General features: G+C 40.2%; 1 protein-coding gene and 1 pseudogene across 5 annotated transcripts in view; one reads left to right on the forward strand and one right to left on the reverse strand.

Moving 5' to 3' along the window:
- Window positions 1–458, reverse strand: part of LOC118579460 — a 35877-nt pseudogene extending 35419 nt beyond the window's left edge.
- The window catches only part of Lhfpl3 (LHFPL tetraspan subfamily member 3), a 520977-nt gene that overhangs the window by 352167 nt on the left and 144286 nt on the right, over window positions 1–24524 (forward strand). For all 5 annotated transcript variants that reach the window (XM_036181632.1, XM_036181634.1, XM_036181630.1 and 2 more), the window contains exon 2: window positions 14329–14565. In XM_036181632.1, the coding sequence (XP_036037525.1) occupies window positions 14329–14565 (237 nt within the window). The remainder of the gene's footprint in view (window positions 1–14328; window positions 14566–24524) is intronic.

The raw sequence follows: 24524 nt of genomic DNA on the forward strand, positions 1-24524 counted from the left end.
ATTTTTGTTGATGCTGAATATCTTCCTATTCTCAATAGTTGTATTCACACCTGTATTTTAGTATTTACATGGTCTAATTAAACAACTTTTGCCCCACACACACACACACACACATTCACTTTTCCCTTCTGTAAATCTCAGTCCACAAGCCTCATTCCCTTTCCAATTCTTGGGTCTGATTGAAGGAATAATGGTCTGGAACTAATCAAATGGCCTTATGATGGAGAGTTTATAATATCTGAATGGGCCTTTACAGTGGTAAAGGTAAGAGAGAGAGAGAGAGAGAGAGAGAGAGAGAGAGAGAGAGAGAGAGAAAGAGATATGCTACATGAGACAGACTAAGCACACTCTGCTTTCATTTGACTGCAATAACAAAGTACCTTATACTGGATACCTTCAACCACTGATACATTTCTCATGAATCTAGAGGGTGTGAAGTACAAGATAAAGATGCCCATAGTTCCAGTGTTCAGTGAGGGTACCTGTTTTGAAGATAGCTGTCTTCTCATTATTGCCTTGTGTGGTTTCTTTTAATAAAGGGACTAACTCCATGCATGAGAACTCTACCCTCATAATTTAATTATGTTCCAAATATTTCATCACCAGATACCATTGCATGGGGGATTTGGTTTCTGTGTTTGGTTTCAGAGAATATATGAGCGTTCAACCCACCAAAGCTACCAATGCTGGTTTTAAAGATGAAAATGAATGCTCTTGTGAACCAAGGGATGTTTGAGAGTGAATCATTTAGAAGCTGAAAAGTGAAAGGAATAGATTGTTCACTAGGACTTCTGGAAAAGAATACAATCCTATCAACACATTATTTTTGTCTCTGAGATGCATGTTAAAATTCTGATCTATAAAGCAATAGGCTAATAAGTGTATATTGGTTTAAAGCACAAATGTTCTGTTGTGTATAAATTAATAGATTTTTTTACAAATTAATTAATAGATTTCATTATAGCATTTTTCTGCATATTTTCTGTGATCTTCCTACCTTGATTCCTCTGTAGCCTTTTGTTCCCTTTAGCCCCTAGTAGTTGGCTTCCTGTTTCATATCCTGTCTATCCTTCCTCAAAACCTGTTTCCCTTTATGTTGTCCCATTTAGTTTCATGTCCTATTTTTCATGTCCCGTATTTCCACATATTAAAAACTAGTATCTGCATATGAAAAAGAACATGCAGTATTTGTCTTTGAAAGTCTGAGTCACTTAATTTAGTGTAAATGTAACCATCTTGTTAAATAAGAAACACAGAGCCAATTGCAGAGTTAAAAGCCAAGAGGTCAGAGCAATAGTTAAGAGCTTAAAACCTTTTCTTACCCTTCACTGCTTCCTCTCCACAAATAGATCTACTTCCTGTGTGTCTATCTTTTTTATAGACTTTCTGTTCTGCCTTCTCATTGGTTGTAAACACAACCACAGACCTCATCATCACTGCCTGTCTGTACAGACCTCCAGGTCTTCTATGGTTGGTATTGAGATTAAAGGTGTGTGTCTCCATGCTGGCTGTATCCTTGATCGCACAGAGATCTGCCTGTCATGTGATCTGGATTAAAGGTGTATGCTACCACCACCTGACTTCTGCTATGGCTTGTTATTAGCTCTGACCCCCAGGCTACTTTATTTATTAACATACAAATAAAATCACATTTCGGTACAAATAAAAATAACACCATATTTCCCCTTTTCTCTTTTAATAAAAAGAAAAAAGGAAAAAGTTGTAACTAATATAAGAAAAACTATATACAAAAGTACAATAACTATAAGCAATAAATACCTTGGTAGGACCTAGAGAGAAGCTCTCCAGCTACAATTCAGTAATTTCCAGATCGAATTATTTTCCTATGAACCTTAAGCTTTATTTCTTTATTGTTGAATAAAATGCTATTGTGTATATTAGCCTTATTATTCTTATCCTTTCATATGTTGATGGGTATCTAAGCTAATTCCATTGTTCTTGGTATTGTGACTAGAGCATTAATAAACACAGATATGCAATACAAATATGTTTGTAGTAAAAATATTTTGGTACATTCCCCACAATGGTATAGCTGAATCAGATGTAGTTCTATTTTTTATGTTTTAGAAGCCTCCACATGATTTCCATAGTAGCTGCACCAATTAAAGTCTAATCAGTTCTTCTTTCCCCATATCCTTATCAGCATTTGCTGGCTTTGCTTCCTTGATGATACCTGTTCTGACTAGATGGAGATGAAATCTCAAAGTGGTTTAATCTTATGCTTCCCTGATGACTAAGGATGCTGAATACTTTAAAAAATATTTCTTGGTCATTTATGTTTCTTATTCTAGAATTGTCTGTTGAGTTCATTAGCCTATTCCTTAAGTGGAAGTTTTGCTCTCTGATGTTTAATTTTTACAGTCCTTTTTGTTTTATTTTGTTTGTTTGCTTTTTGAGACAGGGTTTCTCTATGTAGCTTTGCGCCTTTCCTGGATCTCGCTCGGTAGACCAGGCTGGCCTTGAACTCACAAAGACCCACCTGGCTCTGCCTCTGGAGTGCTGGGATTAAAGATGTGTACCACCACCGCCTGGCATTTTTACAGTTATTTTTACAGTTCTTTATGTAATTTAAATAGTAATTCCTTTTCTGAAGAAGTATAGCTGGCAAAGATTTTCTTCTATTGTGTAAGTTAAACCATTGTGTTTTCAGTGGTTTTTATCTCAGCAACAGAAAATCAATACATATCACAAGTTAGAAAATGTTTAACTTATATATAATTGATGTTTTAGAATCAACTAAATCCAATGTATTTCTTTTGTATATAAAACTCAACTTCCAAGGCTGGAAAAAAATTCCTGTCATGAAAGCAACCTGACCTGAATTCATATCTCTAGCACCTAGAAAAAAAAAACTGGGAATGGCAGCAGATATCCTATAACTGCAGTGCTGGTGGATCCTTGAAGTTCAAATCAATTAACTTTAGGTTCAGTGAGAGACCCTGTCTCAAAAACTGAAGGTGGAAGCAATCAGGAAAAATAATTGACATCAGCCTCTGGCTTCCCCATGCACATGCACACACCAATATGACAAGTACATAAACCACACACACCACACCTACATGCACAAATCAACTTCCCTTTGAAGAATACAAACAATACCTTGGAGAGAGAAAGTGGGCAGCATTAGACAACAGTAAATACATGATTTTCTATCACTGTGGCCAGAAAACGAGCCATTAAGACCAACTATGATTCTTCTAGATGGTCTTGGTTTTAATTTAAAAAAGAAGAGGAGGAGGAGGAGGAGGAGGAGGAGGAGGAGGAGGAGGAGGAGGAAGAAGAAGAAGAAGAAGAAGAAGAAGAAGAAGAAGAAGAAGAAGAAGAAGAAGAAACTTGAAGAGCTACTCATAATCATATGTTGATCCCCAGTAAGAATTAATACCTCTGAGTTTGCCCGTAATTCACATAAGGGCATCCCAGAAATTAAAATGCTTCAGAGCATCAAAGTTTATAATTCAATCAGCATAGCCCAGTCTCATGAGTGAGTGAATCACAGCAGATTTTCAAATACCACGAAGGACCCTGGGGGCAATGATTAAAGGACAAAAATAACAAGCACCAAGGGAACAAGGATCACTCAAGGCAGAATACAAATCCTAGCTCCCTGTTCATCTTCCAAAACCTCCTGTCTGCCCTGCCCAGAGCCATTCAGTACCCATGTTCAAAGCAAAATCACCTTCTGGACATTTCACAGGCCAGTTAAGAATGACTGGGTTAAATTCCATTTCAGTCTAAGAAAGGCATTGTTCTGATTCAGGCACTATTCTTCAAATGTCATGCTGGCAGAGGTTCTATCTATAATCTTTTGACTACTGCTGCTAAAATATGAAGTTGAAAGATATGTGAAAATTTTTTGACAGAACATTTAGCATGCTGATTTCTCTTACTCTCTGCTGTGGTTTTTATCCAATATTTTTACACCTATTGCCTTTACAGTTCTATTTCTTTCAGGTACAGCTTCTTATCCTAAAGAAACAGCATTTTCAACACAGAAGTTACTGGAAAATCTTACCATAGTGGTATAGCCTGTATATCTTACTTATTTTTAGTTTCCCAATATGTAGTTGCAAAGGGGCAGTAAAAGTATAGAGACAAAAAAAATGTAATAAATAAATCAGCCCCTTGAAGTCTTCATAACCTTTATCTCTAAACACCTATGAGTTGAGATTGAAGAATCCCATGGAACTGAAGGCAAGAAAATTACAGGGAACAGTTCACTCAAGGTTTTGGTATCCAAAACCCATGGTGTTGTTCTACTCTTTTCCAGTGAAAAATCAGGATCTAGACTGGATTATATCTGTCCTGAATGACATAACTAGCTCTCTCTATAGGGACATTGGCAGCTGCTGTACAGATTATGCAGGGTTTTTTTGGTTGTTGTTGGGTTTTTTTGTTTGTTTGTTTGTTTTGTTTTGTTTTTCAAGACAGGATTTCTCTGTGTAGCTTTGCGCCTTTCCTGGAACTCACTTTGTAGACGAGGCTGGCCTCGAACTCACAGAGATATGCCTGCCTCTGCCTCACGAGTGCTGGGATTAAAGGCGTGCACCACCACCACCTGGCAAGATTATGCAGTTCTTAAACTGTAAAGACCAGCACTTGAGAGAGAAGGGTATACATATATGTTGGTGTGGGGGAGGCTGGGTAGATGTGGGAGGGTAAGGAGCTGTGAATGAGTTTGGGGGTGGTTGTGAGGGTATGAATTGGGGAGGGGTGTGAGTGGGGATTGGATGGGTGGGTGTTTGTGTGTGTGCATGGTAAGAGAAAGATTGAACTGTGTGAAAAAGCATCACCTAGGTATCTGTTGAAGGAGATGACATACACACCCCCACCCTGCACAACAGGGACTTCCTCCTGGACTTCAGATTAGGTACCTGTAATCTGGTGGGGTGAAAACACCACCCAAACACCCATTTTCACAGAGAGATCCTTTATTAAGTGGGGAGGAAATATTAAAGTGGCTGCTTTCTGACTCAGGCAGAAAAACAGCAGCAAATGACCTCACAGGTATCATTCTTAAGAAGAGAAAAGGGGGGGGGGTCTGTGTTTGAATGGTCTAGAATGTGGTGGCACATTTTGATTGGGCACGTTAATTAGGTGAGCCAAAAGGGGTTTCTGATTGCTGGATTTTAACACATTGCTAGCTGGACCTTGCCTCAGGAGGAAGTGGCCAACTAAGGAAATAGGTCTGGAGCCTAGCTTCAGGATTATAATCTGACGGTTTTTAGCAAGGCACAGGGAATGGGAGAGAAGGGCAAGGCCTGCCAGAGCTGTGCTCCCCACCCTCGAGAAGGCCAGAGTCCTTTCACCTGTTACAATGTGTGCATGTGTTAATATGGTGCCCCCCTATGTAAGGTCCTTTCTGATGAAGGGTGGTAAGAGAATGTCTTCTTTTGAGATTAGTTACATTTCCAGTGGTTTTAGTACACAATATTTATGTTTTCATGCATTTTATTTAAACAATTTTTGGTGTTTCCAGTTTAGAAAACATTAAAATGTTACTTTTAAGTAGATGTTGACTTGAAATAGTAAGAGTAAGCATTCGTATCTTGTGATCTTGGAAGCTTTCATGTTTTCACCATTGAGTATAATGTGGACTGTGATTCTCATGAGTGACTTTTATTATGTTTGTGTCATATTATGTTTATTCTTCATTTATTGAGAATTTTTTTCATGAAAAGTTGTTGGTTAGGACAAGTGTTGAAGACTTTGCCGTTAAGACTGTGCCATTAAGGAAGGTGGTCACCAACTGCAGCACATAGAAGAGCTGGCCCTGCACCTCACCCAGGCAGCACTGTAGATCTGAGCTGGCCCGAAGTTGTGAGAGTGGGAGAGCTGGCCCTGCACCTCACTGGATGCAGAGCTCAGGAGAGCTGACCCTGGAGGTGTGGGTGCAGTGCGGGCAAGCCAACTGAAGGCAGGAGAGCAGGAGAACTGGACTGGCTCCTGCTGCCTGCTGCAGTGGGTGAGCTAGCTGGGGCAGTGCTGGTGAGCTTGCCCTGGGGTGACCATGAAGAAAAGCTGGCTAACTTGACTGTAACTGGGGCCCAGAGCCAAGGCTATGAATTGGCCCACCCCAACATCTACTTCATCTATGAAGTGTTGGAGCATGTGATGGGGCAGGACCTGCAGACTCAAATCTATAGGATCTCCATGACACAAGGCAACAACAGTAAATACAAGAGGAGTCCCAGTGAGGGCCCAAAGTGGCAGTGTAGCAGGACCCAGAGGCCTCCAACCAGACCAATGACTCATTGCAGTGAACACTTACAAGAAAAGATGTGTGGAGTAGAGGGTAAACTGTGTCACTTTTTTTTCCTTTTTCTTTTTTATTTTTTTTTTGTTTACTTGTTTTTCTTTCAAATTTTATTTTATTGGGGGGTTGCAAGGGCAGAGTACAATTATAAAGGGATGGAGAAGTGAATGGGAAAGCCCTTAGTTAAGAGTTCTGCCTGCAAAAGGAAAGCTGGTGCCTGGGGTATAAACTGTAAAAGACTGAACCTAACTTTGAGGCTTTATTTCAGGCTTACTGCCTTGAATTGTTTCCTGTTTCCACCAGAATGCTTCCACCATGAAGTCCTCACCAAAAGCTTAACCAACAGAGCAACACAAACTAAAAGTTTCTGAAGCTATAGAGCAAATAAACCTTTCTTCTTCACAAATAGGCTGCCTTGGGCATTTCATTAGAGTAGTGCAAAACTGGTTGATACAGGCAGAACTCAAAAACTCATGAGGTAAGTCAGGAAGGGGTTGGGGCAGATAAGCCCAGTTTTCTCCTTCATATATTACCTCTGTGGAAGATGAGGAATGGGGCTAAGGGATAGAGAATGTTTACAAGAAAATGCCTCTCTGTGGAAATGGATTGAGTTGGGAAGAAATATTCTCTTGTTTCTCTGATCTTTATTTAGGGATTAAATGAGAAAATTCATATAAAGTATACCCATATTTAAGAGGCATTCAATAAACATTAGCTATTCTTACACTGTATTTTCTACTAATGATACCACATTCTATTGTAGAGTGTTATTTTTGTGTTGCATTTCTTCCTACTGCATTTGTTAACAATGCAAAGATGTGTTACATTTGTTTGATTAAATAAAATTTACCTTCAAGCAGAAGCTGAGTCAGCAAGTAGCTGATAGGAAGTGGTAAGGAGGAACCACCTGTAGCTAGGGTTCTCAAGTGGGGGCTGAGCAGAAGGACGCCCAGTTTTTTGAAAGACACAAGCAAAGGGAGAAGTTTAGCTACTTGCTATTCAGGCTCTTTGAGTGAGCAGAATTCCAACTCAATCTTTGAAGAGTGAGTTTTTTAGAGGGATAGAGATCTAGTTAAAGTTTCCCATACTAGCTTTGAAAGAGTGGGTGCCTGAGGGAACAGAATTCCCTCAGGCTATGACCCTTGCCACTGAACCATTGCTGGTAACAGTGGGCTTGCCATCTCTGATCAAGACAGCAGTTGCTTAAGGGGCAGCCACTGTAAATAATGAAAAACAGAAACAACAACATTCAGGATTTCACAGAATTTGGACCTGTGATACAATATAAATCAACTCATCTAGCAGTGTTGTGCTGATTAGAATGACCTTTTAAATGTTTTTACATTCTAGATTCTAATTTTTATTATATGTGACTTTTTCCAGGCTGGGTTGAGCCATGTACCTTGTTGATGTTGGACAAGTGTTGTCTGACTCAGCCGTACCCCAATCCCTATATGTAGCTAACCCTCAAGACCTAGATGGATTTAAACTGATATCATACAATCAAGCACTTTTCCTTTTATTTGGCATCCTATTAAGTAAAAACTTTTTCTCCACTAACTGTAGAGCTTGTCTCTGTAGGTGTGAGTGGATGCCTGATTGTTTATACACAGGCCAGATTCTCACAGCACCATTACTATTATATTATATCATGAGACCCTTTGTTCAAGAAAGTTGGGGCTACATGGCTGGGCAGGGTATAGCAGCTTTTCTTATTACTAGGTACCACTTTCTAACTCTTATCTTCTGACAACCTAGGATCTGTTTATACTTTCTCTTAACCAAAACCATTCTCAAGACTATTATATCTTTCATGTTATGACCCCAAGTTAAATGACCATAAAAATATATTGTATTTAAAACCATAATCTTCCAGGATTCAACTTGTTTTCTCAGCCACACTCAAAACCACAGTAGTTCATGTCCTGGGTCATCAAGTAACTCCAGGGGTATACCTAGCTCAAGATGTCTGGCCAGGAGCTGATGGAGAAGCGGTGGGAGAGAGGCGACTATCTCTTTTTTCCAGGTGTTCAGTGACAATCCCCGTATGAACGTTTGCCCTCCATGGCCCAGAAGCCTCTGCCAGCATCTATTTTTCCAGCTACCGTATGCCCAAATAATTGATAGAGTTAAGTGAATGCTGGTCCCTCTTTTTATCATGTTCCCCTCAAGTGCCTCAGCAACATGAGGCAATTTATCTTGCTTGTGAGCAGTGCATGGATTTCTTTAAATGAAGAATTTGTTTCTCTTTCTGTTCAGAAATGGGTAGTTCTTAGTCCCTGGTGAGACCAGCACAGAAGCAGGCCCAAGAAACTCCCCTTTCCACTGCTGTTCCCGCCTTCCTCCATTTCCCTTTGGAGACAGAGGCTACTGCAAAAGCTGGTGGGTTTTTCTAAGGATGTTTCCTCCACATAGATTATATTCAGCTCTTTAACAAGAAAAATGCCACTGTAATTAGTGGCTCTTGGGAACCATTTCTGAACTATTTCAGAAGAACTCATTGTGGGATCAGCAGCCTTGATCAGAGTGCCCTTGTAGAATGTGGACACTTTTAAATCATTTGGAACACACTTTAAGTGGAAATCAATTGAAATCCTCACAAGGACATCTTACATCTTCTAGACTAGGAGGACCCATGGGACCATATAACAGAGCTGTGGTTTCTTTCCACCTTTGCATGTGTGAGCTTCCGTTTCTCCTGAGCACTCAAGAATGTTCTCTGCTATACACCCAGTAAAGCTGTTGCAAAAATGAAGGAATACCTAGCTGCAAGGAAGTTAGGCATTCTGGTAAGAAAGTCTTTTTTTTTTTTAATAATTTCCCAATTGGAATTTATTCTCTGCTATCCCTGGTAGTCAGGACACAATGTGTGAATTAGTCAGATATTCTGGACCCTTGTTTGATGTAGAGATGGTACAATGTCTTAGGGTTGACTGACTTACAAATAGTTAATATAAAGCCAAGAAGAGCATTGTTTCTTCTGTTACCAACTAAGGCAGCTAGGGACCTTGCAGGTACTTCCTACTCAGGACTGAGAACAGCTGTTAGTGTCTAATGACTATACACATCATGCAGACTAGGAAAGTATGGCTAATAGAATGCAAGAAAACAGGATTTATTGCAGCACCCAAGCATCGATTCAAAGAAGCCAACAGAGCCTCATCTGTTTTCATAACTTAAATACACTAAAATTGGAGGGCCTTCCATTTCACAACTAAAACAGCTAAGGAAAAGGAGGAAGGTAAAAGAAACATGTTTTGATAATACATTGTTGGGGAAGTTTTTGTTATATGAGAACTATCTTCAATTTTAAAGCATTTAAATGCATTTGTGGTATTTTTAATCCTAATTTACAACAATTTACATTTCAAAACAAATCAACTAGAAAATATCAAAAAGTTCATGTTAAGGAATGGTTGACCAAAAAAAAAAAAAAAAAAAAAAAGTAAAACTTGAGACCAGGGTGTCCTGGCCAGGTAAACCTAAACAGTTTTCTAGAGACACTCAAACCCTAACCTTCCTGCTCAGTTTTTTATAATTTTTCTAAATCCCCCAATTCCTTTAGATTATTGAAAATAAAAATCTGCTGTAGATATCACTCTGTATAAATAAAATGCTAATTGGCCAGTAGCCAGGCAGGAAGTATAGTGAGATAAGCAGTGAAAAGAATTCTGGGAACAGGAAGGCTGAATCAGAGAGATGCTGCCAGCCGCTGTGATGAGAAGCAACATGTTAAGATACTGGTAAGCCATGAGCCACATGGCAACTTATAGATGAATAGAAATTGGTTAATTTAAGATTTAAGGACAGTTTGTAAGCAATATATTTCTCTGTGTGTTTACTTGGTTGGGTCTGAGTGGCTGAGGGACTGGCAGGTGAGAGAGATTTGTTCTGACCATGGGCCAGGCAGGAAAACTCTAGCTACAAAAATCATCTCAGAACTTTGCAACCACAGCTTTTCAGGAAAGTGCCCATTACACAAAGAACAGTTACACGCTATTCTATCCATCTGTTTGCATGTTCTTCACTGAGAACTTAATGTGGGGCGTGATGCACTTGGAAAAGAGAGGCCTGGATTTCTATTCCAGTTCTCTGGTGGTTTGGGGGTATCTCACCTCTACTTTTTTGTCAGTTGCAAGTTGTAACTCAGAATTTGCAGAAATACAAATTTGAAAGATAGTTGAATCTACCCTTGAGGCAGGAAGAGCTTTAAAAAAAAGGTCTTTTTGATGACACCATCCCCCAAACCTGCAGTCTAGCAGGCTGTCCGTTTGTGGCTGTATACTCCTCTGACACTTATCCTTTCTATTATGACCATTTGTGTCAACTCAATTCTGTAAAGACTACCTAATTTTGAAATTATTGAAATGCACCTCGATATCTCCCAGTATGTATCCCTACTAGCACCATGTTCTACTTATCCTAAAGTGGCCGGGTATCCAGCTGCAGCTCATCATGTTCAGAGTTGGGCACATTGGTCTTCCCTATGGAGACAATCAGGGTGGGGAGCCCAGAAACCTATTCCAGGCTTAGCTGCACCCAAAGTATTTCTCTGTGTGATAGTAACAGCTCTTAAACATTAGGAAATTGGTTGCATTAGCAAATGACTTGGATCTAATTGATCTAAGAAACAAAACACAAAATCTCTTACTGTGCTGTGATTGGCAAGCAGAGAGGCCTGGTTCTCCTGCCTCCTGGATGGAGAAATGAAGCACAAAGGACTTTATATGAGCATTGTTCATCTGAGCCCTAATGTCTTCATTGTTCTGAGCTGTGTCTGGTCAGTCAGGTGTTAGGAAACCTACTGGAGCTTGTGTATTCAGAAGAAAACGGTGTTACTACATGGTCAGCTTTCTTTTTATTTTCATATTGAGTACTTTATTTACATCATTTCTACCCCTCCTTCTCCTCCAACTCCTCCATGCCCCCACTCACTCTTAAATTCAAGAACCTTTCTTCTGTAATTACATTTACATGTGCGTGTGTGTGTGTGCGCGCGCGCGCACACACACACACACACACACACACACACATGTTTGTATGTATGTATGTATCTTAGGGTTTCTACTGCTGTTGGAGAGGAAAGGATTTATTTAACCTTACAACTTTCAAGTCACACTTCATCACTGAGGGAAGTCAGAGCAAGAATTCAAGGCAGGAATCTGGAGGCAGGAACTGAAGCAGAGGCCATGGAAGAGTGTGGCTTTCTGGCTTGCTCCTCGGAGCTTGATCAGCTTGCCTTCTATACTGGATGATTTGTGTGTCGACTTGAAACAAGCTAGAGTCATCAGAGAGGAAGGAGCCTCAGTTGAGAAAATGTCTCTATGAGATCCAGCTGTAAGTCATTTTCTCAATGGGGAAGGTCCCAGCCCAGGGTGGGTGGTGCCATTCCCTGGGCTGGTGGTCCTGGGTTCTATAAGAAGGTGGGCTGAGCAAGCCAGGGGAAGCAAGCCAATAAGCAGCATCTTTCCATGGCCTTTGCATCAGTTCCTGCCTCTAGGATCCTGCCCTGTTTGAGTTCCTGTCCTGACGTCCTTCAGTAATGAACAGCAACGCTAAAGTGTAAGCCACATACACCCTTTCTTTCCCAACTTGCTTTTCAGTCATGGTGTTTTGTTGCAGCAATAGAAACCATGACTGAGATTCTCTCTTCCCAAATGACTCTTTCTTGTGTCCATTGACATAAAACTAGCCAGCGCAACTGGTATTGTCATTGTGCACATCTTGTTTAGGCAACTTTATTGTTGAGATTTCATGGGTGCAACTTCCTTGTCATGTCTAGAAGATAGTGTCTCACAGAAATCCTGGTCTTCTGGCTCCTATAATCTTTCTTCCCCCTCTTCCACAATGCTCCCTAAGACTTAAGTGTAGGATTATGTTGTAGATGTACTAACTGGGACTAGGCATTCCACAGTAACTTAATCCCTCCATTTTGGATTTCCCTGCAGTTGTGGATCTTTGTAGTAGTCTCTATCTGCTGCACAAAGAAGATTCTTTGGTGAAGAGTAGGAACTACACTTATCTATGGGATAAGCAAACATTGAGAATACAGTCAGAAATTATATTGGTTTTGGAAAATAACAGTAATTGGGTATCCTCTCAGGTGTATGATGTGTCCAGCACTGGTAGTTGGCTAGGTTTACAGTACCAGGCACAAATCCACTCCCATTGATCTGGACTTCAGTCCAATTAGAGAGCTATTGGTTGCCCCCAAGATAAAAGTACCACTATTGCCCCACTAGGGATATTCTATTCCCTCAGGTCAGCTGTTGTGGTGGTTCACAGACTTCACAGCTAGGGAGTACCATTGATGGTTTTCCTCCCTTGACAACTTGCATAGCATCTTCTGATTCTATTAGAGTTCAATTATTCCAAATCCTGTACTCTAGGTGTGTAGTGTCTTCAGCGGTAGGATCTTATCTTCAAGTTCTGGGAGATAGTTGAGGCAATGGCAATAGCCTATATTTTGCAAGGAGTCTCTCAGATCCCTGTGACCAACAATGCAAAGAGAAGTTTCCCATGCCTGGCACTAGGATTTTTTTTTAATAATTTGTGACTGTTGCAGAGGGAATGTTATCATTCTGTGTGGTATAATTCCATTTAAACTCTCTCTCTCTCTCTCTCTCTCTCTCTCTCTCTCTCTCTCTCTCTTTCTCTCTCTCTCTCTTTCTCTGTATGTGTGTGTGTTTATGTATGCATATACTATATATGCATTTTAAGTGAGCTTATGAAAGAATATTTCCCTATGGCTTTGTCAGACATCCTTATTTTTATTGATCTCTGCTTCTCTTCTATGCCTCTGTTAGTTCCCCTGCTCTGTTTTCCCCTTCACAGTCCCTGTACCCTACTATCCCCAACTCTAGAGTTTGCACACACACACACACACACACACACACACACACACACACACAAAGGGGGAGGTATCCATATGTAGTGATATTTGAAATATAGAAAACAATTCTCTTCCTAGCTCTCTTAATTTCCATTAAAAGTCTGCATTGTCACACTGTGCTACTGTGATTTGCAGCCCCCCCTTTTTTAACAGAGCCACCTAAACATGATCTAAACAAGGATAACACCATTAGACATGCTAACATGGATAAGAAAAGCTCAATAAACCTCAGCCCTACACAGAGAACTACAGGCAGCTAAGGAATGCTGAGAACAAGGGAAACAGTCTCCTCAAGGGAAGAGCACCGCAATTGGTTATCCAATACCAAATGGTCAGCCCTGAAATAATATACATGTGTGTAGCTTTATACATACTAAACATGTTGAATGTATGTATTTAGGAATCTATAATGGAAATGTATAGATATAGAGAGAGAGGGAGCTATAGATAGAACACACACACACACACACACACACACACACACACACACACACACATATATATATATATATATACAAAGAAAAAGAAACCAAGAATTTGAGTGAGAGCAAGAGAGTTCTTGGTAGAGTTTGGAGGGATGAAAGAAAAGGATATATGATGTAATTATAATTGAAAATATATATATATTTCAAAAATGAAATAGAGACTAGGATAGAAAGTATCAATGAGTGCTATATATGGTAAGAATTTCAAGAAATGTCTGGACACTGGAGATGGAGTTCACAATGTTATTTTTCCCAGAGAGTCAAAGTCAATCAACACTCTGATATTATTCTCCATGTTATCCTAATCCCTTATCAGGCTGCTGTCACTGCTTTTTAAAGCCAGCATTGAATTGTCATCCTGCAGTGTGATGATTCCTTCTGGGCTATTTGCAATGGAAGACTTCTTGCAAACATGCACAAAAATTCAATTTCTTAATATTTTCTCATAGCTAAATCTACCTTAACTTATCTCAGAGTGTGTGGGCTCATATAGTCCAGGCCCTGAATTTCTCTGCTGCAGAGTTCAGGGCCTGCTTTACTGTTAAGGAGGGGGTGGGCAGGAAATGGTACCGAGACTTGCTACTCTCAAAATCAATAATTTGAAATGTTTGACAAATAGAAATATTTTTTAAAACAAAATGCTTAATTCTTTCTCCTTTTGTCCTCCTCTCTCTAAGCTGCCTGTCTTGTGCTTGGCTGTATGATTTTCCCTGATGGCTGGGATTCAGATGAAGTAAAACGGATGTGTGGAGAAAAGACAGACAAGTACACTCTTGGGGCCTGCTCTGTCCGCTGGGCATATATCCTGGCTATCATTGGAATATTGGATGCCCTGATCCTCTCATTTCTCGCATTCGTGCTTGGGAACCGACAAGACAGCTTGATGGCGGAGGAACTGAAGGCAGAAAACAAAGGTAAGATTATTTAAGGGACTCTTAGTGGATGCCTCAAGCACAAAACATAGCCCAAAACAGCAGCCTCTTACTCTTGCCCACCAGCTCCTCTTTCCCTACAGCTCCCATTTGCCTCATGTTAATGCTCTGCAGTCTAAGACTTCTCCACAGACGCAAGATGTTTGCAAGACTGAAGTACAGCATTGCATTTTCTCGTCCTTCTGAGGCACTCTCTAAGTCTATTGTGGCTGTTTAAGTATTTTTCCAGTTTCCTCTTCCTTCTCTAAAGCCTTAGGTATCAGGAGTTAATGACTAGGGGGCAGCACTTGGGGAGGGTGTCTGTTTGAAATACTGGAATGTGCTTCCTCTCTATAGACACAGCTACTTTTCCAGAGTGAAATAAATACTTGAGAAATCTCTCACAACCATCACAACCACTGGATTTAAATTCAAACTCATTCTGTCAGATAGCAATATTCCCACCCCTAAGTAGTTACAGAGATTACAGTAGCACCCCAGTTGGCTGGACTTTTCAATGTGTTATCTGGGTAACCAACTGCTCAGATTTCTTCCCAAAAGGGAATTGTCTACTGACACACTAGGAAATTGAGAGAAAGAATAGAACATTGACTAGTGTCCTAATATACCGGAGAATATTAGAGTAGGTGACTAAGAGTTAGTATGTCATTATTCAAGGTCTTGTAATTTTTCTTTCATATTGCTAAACCTATTCTCTACAGTAGAACTTTAATGACACGGATTTGTTATAGCCTTAGATTTGTTTAATGTGTTTAATCCCTATGAGGTTGTGGGTTCTTTTGTTGGTGGTTGGTTGATTTTTTGAGATAAGGTCTTGCTCTGTAACCCTGATCTCCCTCTCCTCATGCAGCCTCCTCAGTCCCCAAACTGAGCTGTGTGCCACCATGCCTGGCTCTGCATGTTATCTTTAATCTTTATGCTTTGCAGTTACATTACCACCATCAGCTGAGTGGCTCCTTCTAGCTTTTTGTTCTCAATAAGAAGCTAAATCCATCCTTGAATTACAAAACTTAGATATTACTTCAGGTAGCTGTTAATTTGAAGCATCTCTCACTATTTTTAACAAGGCCTCTAATGTAAACATAAATTATCCTGTGCATGAACATCTCATGTAATGCTCACATTGCCAGCTTCACAGGTAGCCATCACTGCCCATGCTTGTCAAGTAGAAACATGAAAAGGTTAATGGAGTCACCAAGAGGGCAGCAGACACCCAGAAACTTTCACTCCCTGATGTATAGACACAGAATGCACTATTTACTTAGTCCTATCAAGAATAGTCTAAGCACAAAAATAACTTCCACAGGGAATGCTGCTAAAACTTCCTAAAAACAGAGCTACCAGGGCTAGAGAGATGGCTCAGTGGTTAAGAGCACTGGCTGTTCTTCCAGAGGACCAGGTTCAATTCTCGGCACTTACATAGCAGCTTACAACTGTCTGTAAGTCCAGTTCCAAGGAATCTGACACCCTCTCACAGAGTTTATACAGGCAAAACACCAATGTTTACATTAAATAAAGAAATCTAAAAAAAAAAAGCCTTTCCCTCAGAGTTACCCCCTCTGTATTTAAAAAAACACTCACTATGAAGGTAACAATTATAGTTTTATGTTACAGATTTAGTACCTTCTGTGCATTCATTAGTCATTTTTATGAACTTAATTATTTAAAAACTTTCAAATAAATAAAAACATCACACACCAAAATTAAACACATCCAAAGTCTATACAACTTAAAGAACTCATATACAGTTAGAATTAGCACTTTAAATAGAAGCTGTGACACTTCACATTAGATTTTACACATTCAGTATTGAATATATTTTATGTATTTACCCACCACCAAAACAAAAAAAAATCCATGATAAAATTAGAACTAGAAAAAAATAGCTTTATATTCTCTTTCATAACTTGCGTCCATTACCTGCATTCAGTTCTTTCTCATCTCCTTGTATTTAGCTTGTCTTTTTCTCTTTTCTTTGTGTTATACTGTACCCACACATACATTTGTTTTTATAGGTACATACATATTAGTCATATACTCATAATGTGGAGCTCTTGTCTGTCTCTGTGGCCTGTTGGATATTCTTAGTTTTCTGTCTTCTTCACTTCAGATTTAATGGTAAGAATAGCTGAAATTTGCCAGATTAAATTTCCAGAAGGAATGAGTTATAGCTAATTTGTTCTGCAAATACATGAATTCCTCCAGTCTCTAGTAATGGCCCAGAATGGTATTTGTTCCTTTGATGTTCAAAGTTATACTGAAAACTTTTGAACATTGAACAGATCTTCTTTGACCACCATACAAGAGAATTCAGAAAAGTTAAAGTCAGTAGTCATTCATCTGGCACAGATCAGAGATATCCAAGGAAATACAGAAAGCATCAAACCATACAATGAAACATTTCAGTTTCTCAATCCAAAGTCCTTAATGTGAGGCTCTGGGAAGATAATAAAAGCTTTGCACTGCAGACTTGTCAGAATCTTATGCACTGGATTCTCTATAAATCAGGTCAAAATTTCTAAGCTTCATGTAAAATTTAAAAAGAAAACTTTTTTGTTGGTATTATTTAATAATTTTTTCAAAGTTGAAACTTCCGAACTCAGATTATCTGAGACCAACCCATGATTCTATATGTGATATGCATGAGCCTAATTTACAATCATGAATGGGCAACATTATAATTTCATGGATATACTAATATCACTGTTGATTGATATTTTCCAGTATGTAGTTGTTACTGATAAAAATACCAAAATGTCTGTTTGGGGAAGAAATCTTTGTTTTGATTTTGTGGTAATACATTGAACTGGTGATGAACCTAGTCCTGGCTCAGAATTTGAGAAGAATGTATATATCTCAGGGTGTTGTAGAAGAATGTATATATCTCAGGATGTTGTAAAAGAATGTATATGTCCCAGGATTATTTCTGGTTCTAAGGAGCCAGGCAGTGCTGTATGTGAAGCCATGGCTCAAAAGAGCAAAAAATTTATACATTTTTAATATCAGTATCACTACACATTGCAACATCTTCTATCATCTTTCAGTGGTATGACCTACCAGCCATATCAACATGTATCTTACAGGTAGCAGATGCATAACAAGGAACAAGATATGATCATGACATGTAATAGACCACTAAGGACACTAAGGACCATGTCTTCTTTGGGGCTACTATAATTAACTCAACACATATCCCCTGCTGTATGTGGAAGAGCCACCATATAGATCCAGGTTTTCTGTGTATCATTATAACAAGATATTGCTTAGATCCATGAATCTTGCTTAGTAGTCACCCTAATGGGATTAAAAAAAAAAATCACTGTTACATCAGTTGTAGAATCAGGCAAGGAAAGGAACTCAATTCTAATTGTTGACCATACTCCACTCATAGGATCTTAAGATAAAAGGGAATATAAGATGCTACTGAATCATAAATTAATCACCACAAAGAAAATAAGGAAGGGGTAGGTAACTAAAAGTCCCCACCTCAGCCAGCTACAGCCATCTCCCAAGACATATTTCCAGTGTCCTTGCCCCAGGCCCTTTTAAGTAGATTCTGAAGTATTTCTTGAGGCTCTCCTTTTCCAGAAGCACAAAGATCACTTGAAAGACACCTCAACTAGAACAGATTATAAATTGTGTAATGGAAAAAAAATAGAAAGAAAGCAGAGGCATTTTTCCATACCTTCAACTAAACTAAAGTAACCACATTGTTGTGTACAATCTCTGTTTTACAGAAAATCACTACTTGGAAGATCCAAGTGTTCTCATAGAAGAGCTTGGTGGAAGTGACAGAGTGATTTTTAATGGAAAAAAACAGTTCCACTGAAAAACAAAGGGAAATAAAAACTTTAAATCCAGTTAACCTTGTACCAGATTTGGCCCATTACAGTAAAAAAAAATAAAATAAAATAAAATAAAATAAAATAAACCACCAGCCTCTCCTCCTGCTCTGACCACGGTACACAGGGGACACAGGCCTGCAGGCTGTGTGGTCCCCAGCACAGGGATGACAGTGATAGACAGGTGTTTCTTCTTGTTTAGGAGTTCAGCAGCATGATTTCTAAATGAGCCAACAGCAGTCGGCATTTAACCTTGATATGCTGTTTAATTGCATATTTCAACACACTGAACTGTGAAGTCAATTTAATTATGTAAAATTAAAGTTTCACCCAGATAAAAAGGATCTGAAATGAAAGCTTCAATTTCAATTTCTTTCATTAGCTGTGAAAGAATAAATAATTATGTTTTCCAGAGCTCCTATGCCACAAACATCTCTTTCCTTGTCAGACATCATTTATGAAGAGGTCTGTTTGTACGTGTGTGTGTGTGTGTGTGTGTGTGTGTGTGTGTGTGTGTGTGTGTGTTTCTCAGATAATTGGGTCCTCTCATGAGCAGCCTTGAAGTCATTTTGTCTTTCAGCACTGCAAATAAAGAAACTTGATCTAGAGGCAACTTAAGCAACCATTTATTTATTAAGTGCTTTAAGCACCTTTTAATGCTATAATAAGAGAAGGAGAATAAATTTTTCTTACTTACCTAATTGAGAAGTCCTTTGGAATTTTGACTTTAGATGTCATATTATGTTATGACCACACTGTGAGTTATAGTGTGGTATAGTGTAGTAAAAAGAAATTGTATGGACTTCCAGCTGCCCAGCAGTGTTACTCTCCCTAACACTAGCTGAGATCAACACCTTGATGGCTCCACAATTAACCCTTCTAGTCCATAAAGTGCAGTAATTATACAAACAGTATCTGAGGTCCTTCCCAGAACTCAGAGACATGGGGGTGGCAAGGGCCCTGTCCTCACAGCCCTGAGCACAATGGATACTTTCTAGAGCTTCTTGGGAGGCAGGGGTGTCTGGAGAGAGGAAAATTCAGGGGTCAAGGGATGAGGCTCTGGAATACCTTGAGTCTTTTCCCAGGGACCTACTCATCACTCACTTGCTCATTCATAGTCTCAAGAACAGAATGAGTCAGAGTTAACAGATTGTGGCACCATATGGTAAGCATGTGTGTAGCACAAATCTTAAAAGGTCTTAATAAAAACAAACTTGGAGCCAGGTATTGAGGTGAATGCTGGAAGATCAGAGAAGCAAAACAAGCCACAGCTACCTCACCATGCCAGTTCCTCGGATGATCCTGTTTGCTTAGACTCTGTGTCCTCATCCAGAATGAATCTCAGCTGAACTGCTGCTTAAAAGCTTAATTAGCTCTAGTTCCTGGTCCTCATGCCTTAAATACCTTTCTGCTTCCTGCCATCACTTCCTGGGATTAAAGGCATGAGTCACCATGCCTAGCTGTTTCCAATGTGGCTTTGAACTCACAGAGATCCAAATGGATCTCTGCCTCTGGAATGCTAGGATTAAAGATGTGTGTGCCACCATTTTCTGGCCTCTATATCTAGTGGCTGTTCTGTTCTCTGACCCCACATAAGTTTATTAGGGTGCACAATATTTGGGGGAACACAATATCACCACATATGTGGGCATCTTGATTGTGACTTGAATACCAGGAAGATACTTTGTTTCTGGTCTCAGTGCCTTTGGTTCAGTCCTTGAGTATCTCAGAGCCTCAGTCTCATCTCAGTAAAATAAGAGTACCCAGTCTACCTCTTAGGATGACTGAAAGAGTTCAACCAAAGCATGAGGGTAGGAGTATTTATCAACTAGAGGGCTGGCATAGGCTTTTCATGTGAAATTTCATTTGACCTTCAAAGTAACAGAGTCACTATCATTCTAGTTCTTCAGAACCCTGTGGTATACAGAAAGATAGTGTCTAAATTTTCAGAGATAGGAAGGAATGGGTTTAACTCATTTATCTCATAATTTCAAGTCTTGTCTTTGGTCCAGCATCATGTAATCCATTCTTAAAAGATGTATTTCTGTTGCTTTCAACTTGACCACCGAGCCCTGAACAAGCAGTGAAGTTTAGTCTTGTTTCCATTTGGTTGCTTTTAGAAAAAGGTTATATAATCAAATGTTTAATACACTTGAAAGTAGTTTATAAAATCCATGCTGCTACTGAGCTAATAAAATTTTTATTAAAACCTAGTGAAATAAGATCAGGAACCCAGGGGATGTGATAGGGGGCTGGAAGCATCTTCAACTGTTTTGAACTAAAACTTAAATGAAGCCATAGTGAATTGCCTGTTTTCTGATGGAAACAATAGTCCTTGTTGTCTTCACAAAATCTTAGAATTGACCTGAATGGAGACTGTATGCATCCTGGCACTTTTTCAGAGGGGCTAAAACTATGCTAGATACTGAATGGAGGCGGGGAGTCCTTGTGAGGACAGCTGTCTTATACTGCACTACTTCTAATTGTTCTCCTCTTCTCACATTTGAACCATGAAGTTCACCCTCAGCATTTCATAGGCACTGTCTTGGCAAGCATCCCTCCCAGCCTCTTACCTGCTGGATTTCATAATCCAGTTTCAAAACATGTTTTTCAGTTTTTCACACCTTGAAGCTGTGACTTGATTGGAATCCTACAGATGGCCTAACCTAATTACCCTGCCTCTAGCTCTTCCTGCACAAACTCCTTTGCTGGTTTTCCCCATCTTCCACTCTCACTGGGGTATCCTTATCTGCACTTACTTCCTGATGATCTTGTTTGGTACCTTTTAAACCACATTTGTATTCTCATGACTCCCAGGTTTAACTCCTACACACACCTCTCCAATGAAGTTGATCTCACATACCCAACTCCCACATACATTTAAACCCAGCACTTGGGACTTGGCAGACAAATCTTTGGGTTTGAGACCAGCCTGGTCTACAGGGTGAGTTCCAGGACAGCCAGGGCTACTCAGAGAATCCATGTCTTGAAAAATCCAAAAAAACAACAAAACAAAAATAAAGAAAGTAAATACTTCCCAACACTTTACCCCCATACCTTTGCTATCCTAGTCCAGACTATCATCTTCAACCCCTAGAATCCTTGTCCTCTTCAGTCTAACCTCCAAGCATCCAGTATGGTGCAGGTACAGGCAATGACCACACAGTTCTAACCTCAGGACATCCAGTATGGTGCAGGTCCAGGCAATGGCCACACTGGTCTAACCTCAGGACATCCAGTATGGTACAAGTCCAGAAAATGACCACACAGTGCTAACCTCAGGGCATCCAGTATGGTGCAGGTACAGGCAATGACCACACAGTTCTAACCTCAGGGCATCCAGTATGGTGCAGGTACAGGCAATGACCACACAGTTCTAACCTCAAGGCATCCAGTGTGGTGCACATACAGGCAATGCTCACACTATTCTCAACTTGAGGATCTCTGGTGACTTGTTGATCTCACTCTCAAAAATTAAAAGTCATTTTCTGTGTTCTACAAGGCTATGGCAAACCTCCCTTCATCTTTGCCATCCAGTTCTCTTCTTAACCAAGCTTTCTTCTCATTTCTTGTTCTTCAGATACTTGGGGCCACTCCCAGTGCCAGCCTCTGCTTTTGTTATTTTCTCTTACTTAAATATTCTCCTGCAAAACCATAATGTTTGTTCCCTCCCCCTCTTTGGATTTACCCAAATGTCACCTCTCTGAGGAACATACTGCCTCTTCTTAATTATTTTATATCTCCCCAGGGAAGACACAGGCAGAGTTTTCTCTTTTGTTTACTACTGCATATACTCAATATTTGAATAATGTCTGGCATAATTCAACTCTCAATGGCTACATGTCAAATGAGTGAATTACTAAATGAATTCCATCCCTCCTTTCCATAATATGATTGCACAGAACTTAAGCATAAAAAGGGGTTGCTTTGGTGGAGATGACATGTGTTTCTTTATAATGCCTATCCATTGCCACTTCCTCTTCTACTGTTTTTTAAAAAAGAAAAAAAAAAGACAGATTTATTCAGCGTCATGATCAGACTATTACATTTAGCAATCAACAGCATGGGTGACAAAAGGTCTACAGTAAAACCCTTTGTTGGAATGCTTTACACTTTCCACAGAACAGAAACTAAAATAACCTGTTATACAATTAGTCACAAACACAGTCCTGTAGGTTTTTTTGCCCATACACATGAGTATTGTCTGAAACATGTCTTCTTTGTAGCAGCGAGGCCCTGCCACCACTGTGCTCAGCTGAGTTCACAAATCTGTTGTAACCTGTAGCTTCCCTGTCACTTCTCTGGCTCTCCTCTCCTGCTGAGCTTTGTTTCCTGGCTGTAATTAGAACCTCCTGCCACTGCCATAGCTGCTGCTGCTGCTGCTGGAACCACCATAGCCACCTTGGTTTCATGGTTTACCAAAGTACTGTCCACCACCTCCATAAGGGCCAGAACTTCTGCCTCCAAAGTTTCCTCCCTTCATTGGTCCAAAATTTGAAGACTGATTGTTATAATTGCCAAAATCATTGTAGCTTCCACCACCTCCAAAATTACTTCCAATCATTACCAAATCCATTATAGCCATCCTCACTGCTACCATATCCACCATCACCACGGCTGCCACCAAAGCCACCACGACCACTGAAGTTCCCCCCTCGACCAAAATTGTCATTGCCACCAAAACCACCTCCACGACCACCACCAAAGTTTCTGGAACCACTTCGACCTCTTTGGCTAGAGGAAGCACTAGCCATCTCCTGCTTTGACAGGGCTTTTCTGACTTCACAGTTGTAGCCATTCACAGTATGGTATTTCTGAATAACAGTCTTGTCCACAGAATCATGGTCATCAAAAGTGACAAAAACAAACCCTCTCTTTTTCCCATTGCCTCTGTCAGTCATGATTTCAATCACTTCAGTTTTTCCATACTGCTCAGAATAATCTCGCAGGTGATGTTCTACAGTGTCTTCTTTAATTCTGCCAACAAAGATACTCCTTTCTGCCTGTTGATGCACCAAGGAAGTATTGCTGAAGGCTCTCGTTTCCCTGCCGTCAAGTCTAAGTCAGAGTCTCCCAAAGAGCCAGAACAGCTGCAGAAGCTCTTCATTGGAGGGCTGAGCTTTGAAACAGCCAATGAGAGCCTGAGGAGCCATTTTGAGCAATGGGGAACACTCACAGACTGCATGGTTATGAGGGATCCAAACACCAAGCGATCCAGGAGCTTTGGGTTTGACACACACGCCACTGTGGAGGAAGTAGATGCTGCTAGGAATGAAAGACTACACAAGGTGGATGGAAGAGTTGTGGAACCTAAGAGAGCCGTGTTGAGAGAAGATTCTCAGAGACTGGATGCACACTTAACTGTGAAAAAGATCTTTGTTCCTCTTCTACTTTAAACCACTGAGTTATTCAAAAATAGTTACTTTGTTGGTAATAGGTATGATAACACATTCACCAGGACACAGGGTGCCATGGTTTTTCACCGTCATGTTGTCAGTACTATCTACTACCCACGAAAGGAAGTAGGGATGATCACCACCATTGGTGGGAAGAGGGGGCAGAGAGAACATTCAAAGGTGTGGTGGGATGAGGGAGATGGAGAGGACAACAAAAATTGTGGTGGTTGTGGTTAGCAGCAGCGAGAAGGAATCACAACAAACAATGAATTCACATGGGAGGTTTATTGGCAAAAATGGAGAGGGGCAGAGACTGGCCTCTGGGGAGAAGTGGCAGGAAAAGAGAGAGGAGGACAGGTGGAGCTTGCTTTTTAAAAGGGCTTAGCAGGTGTGCACAGATACTACATAGTGGCGCGGTGGCTGTAGGACCCTGGGCTGACCAGTGAACCTGCCTGAGCGTTAGCAAGTGCATTTGCTTACACAGGGGATGCTCTTAGTGGCTGCAGGTGAGGACCCTGTGCAGACCAGCATAGTGCTTGAATGCTAATATTCTTCCCTGTTGTTTACTATAAAAAGGTGAGCAATCAAGGGTAGCAAGTAAGGTGAAATGAGGGCACTGAGTTCTCAAGACTGCTTCCTGCTGACCTAGGAAGAAGTCAGTCATCTTTGGGGGACCTGAGAAAGCTGGGGTGCTGGCCATGTC

This window comes from Onychomys torridus, chromosome 3 (genome assembly GCF_903995425.1).
Source record: "Onychomys torridus chromosome 3, mOncTor1.1, whole genome shotgun sequence".
NCBI lineage: Eukaryota > Metazoa > Chordata > Mammalia > Rodentia > Cricetidae > Onychomys > Onychomys torridus.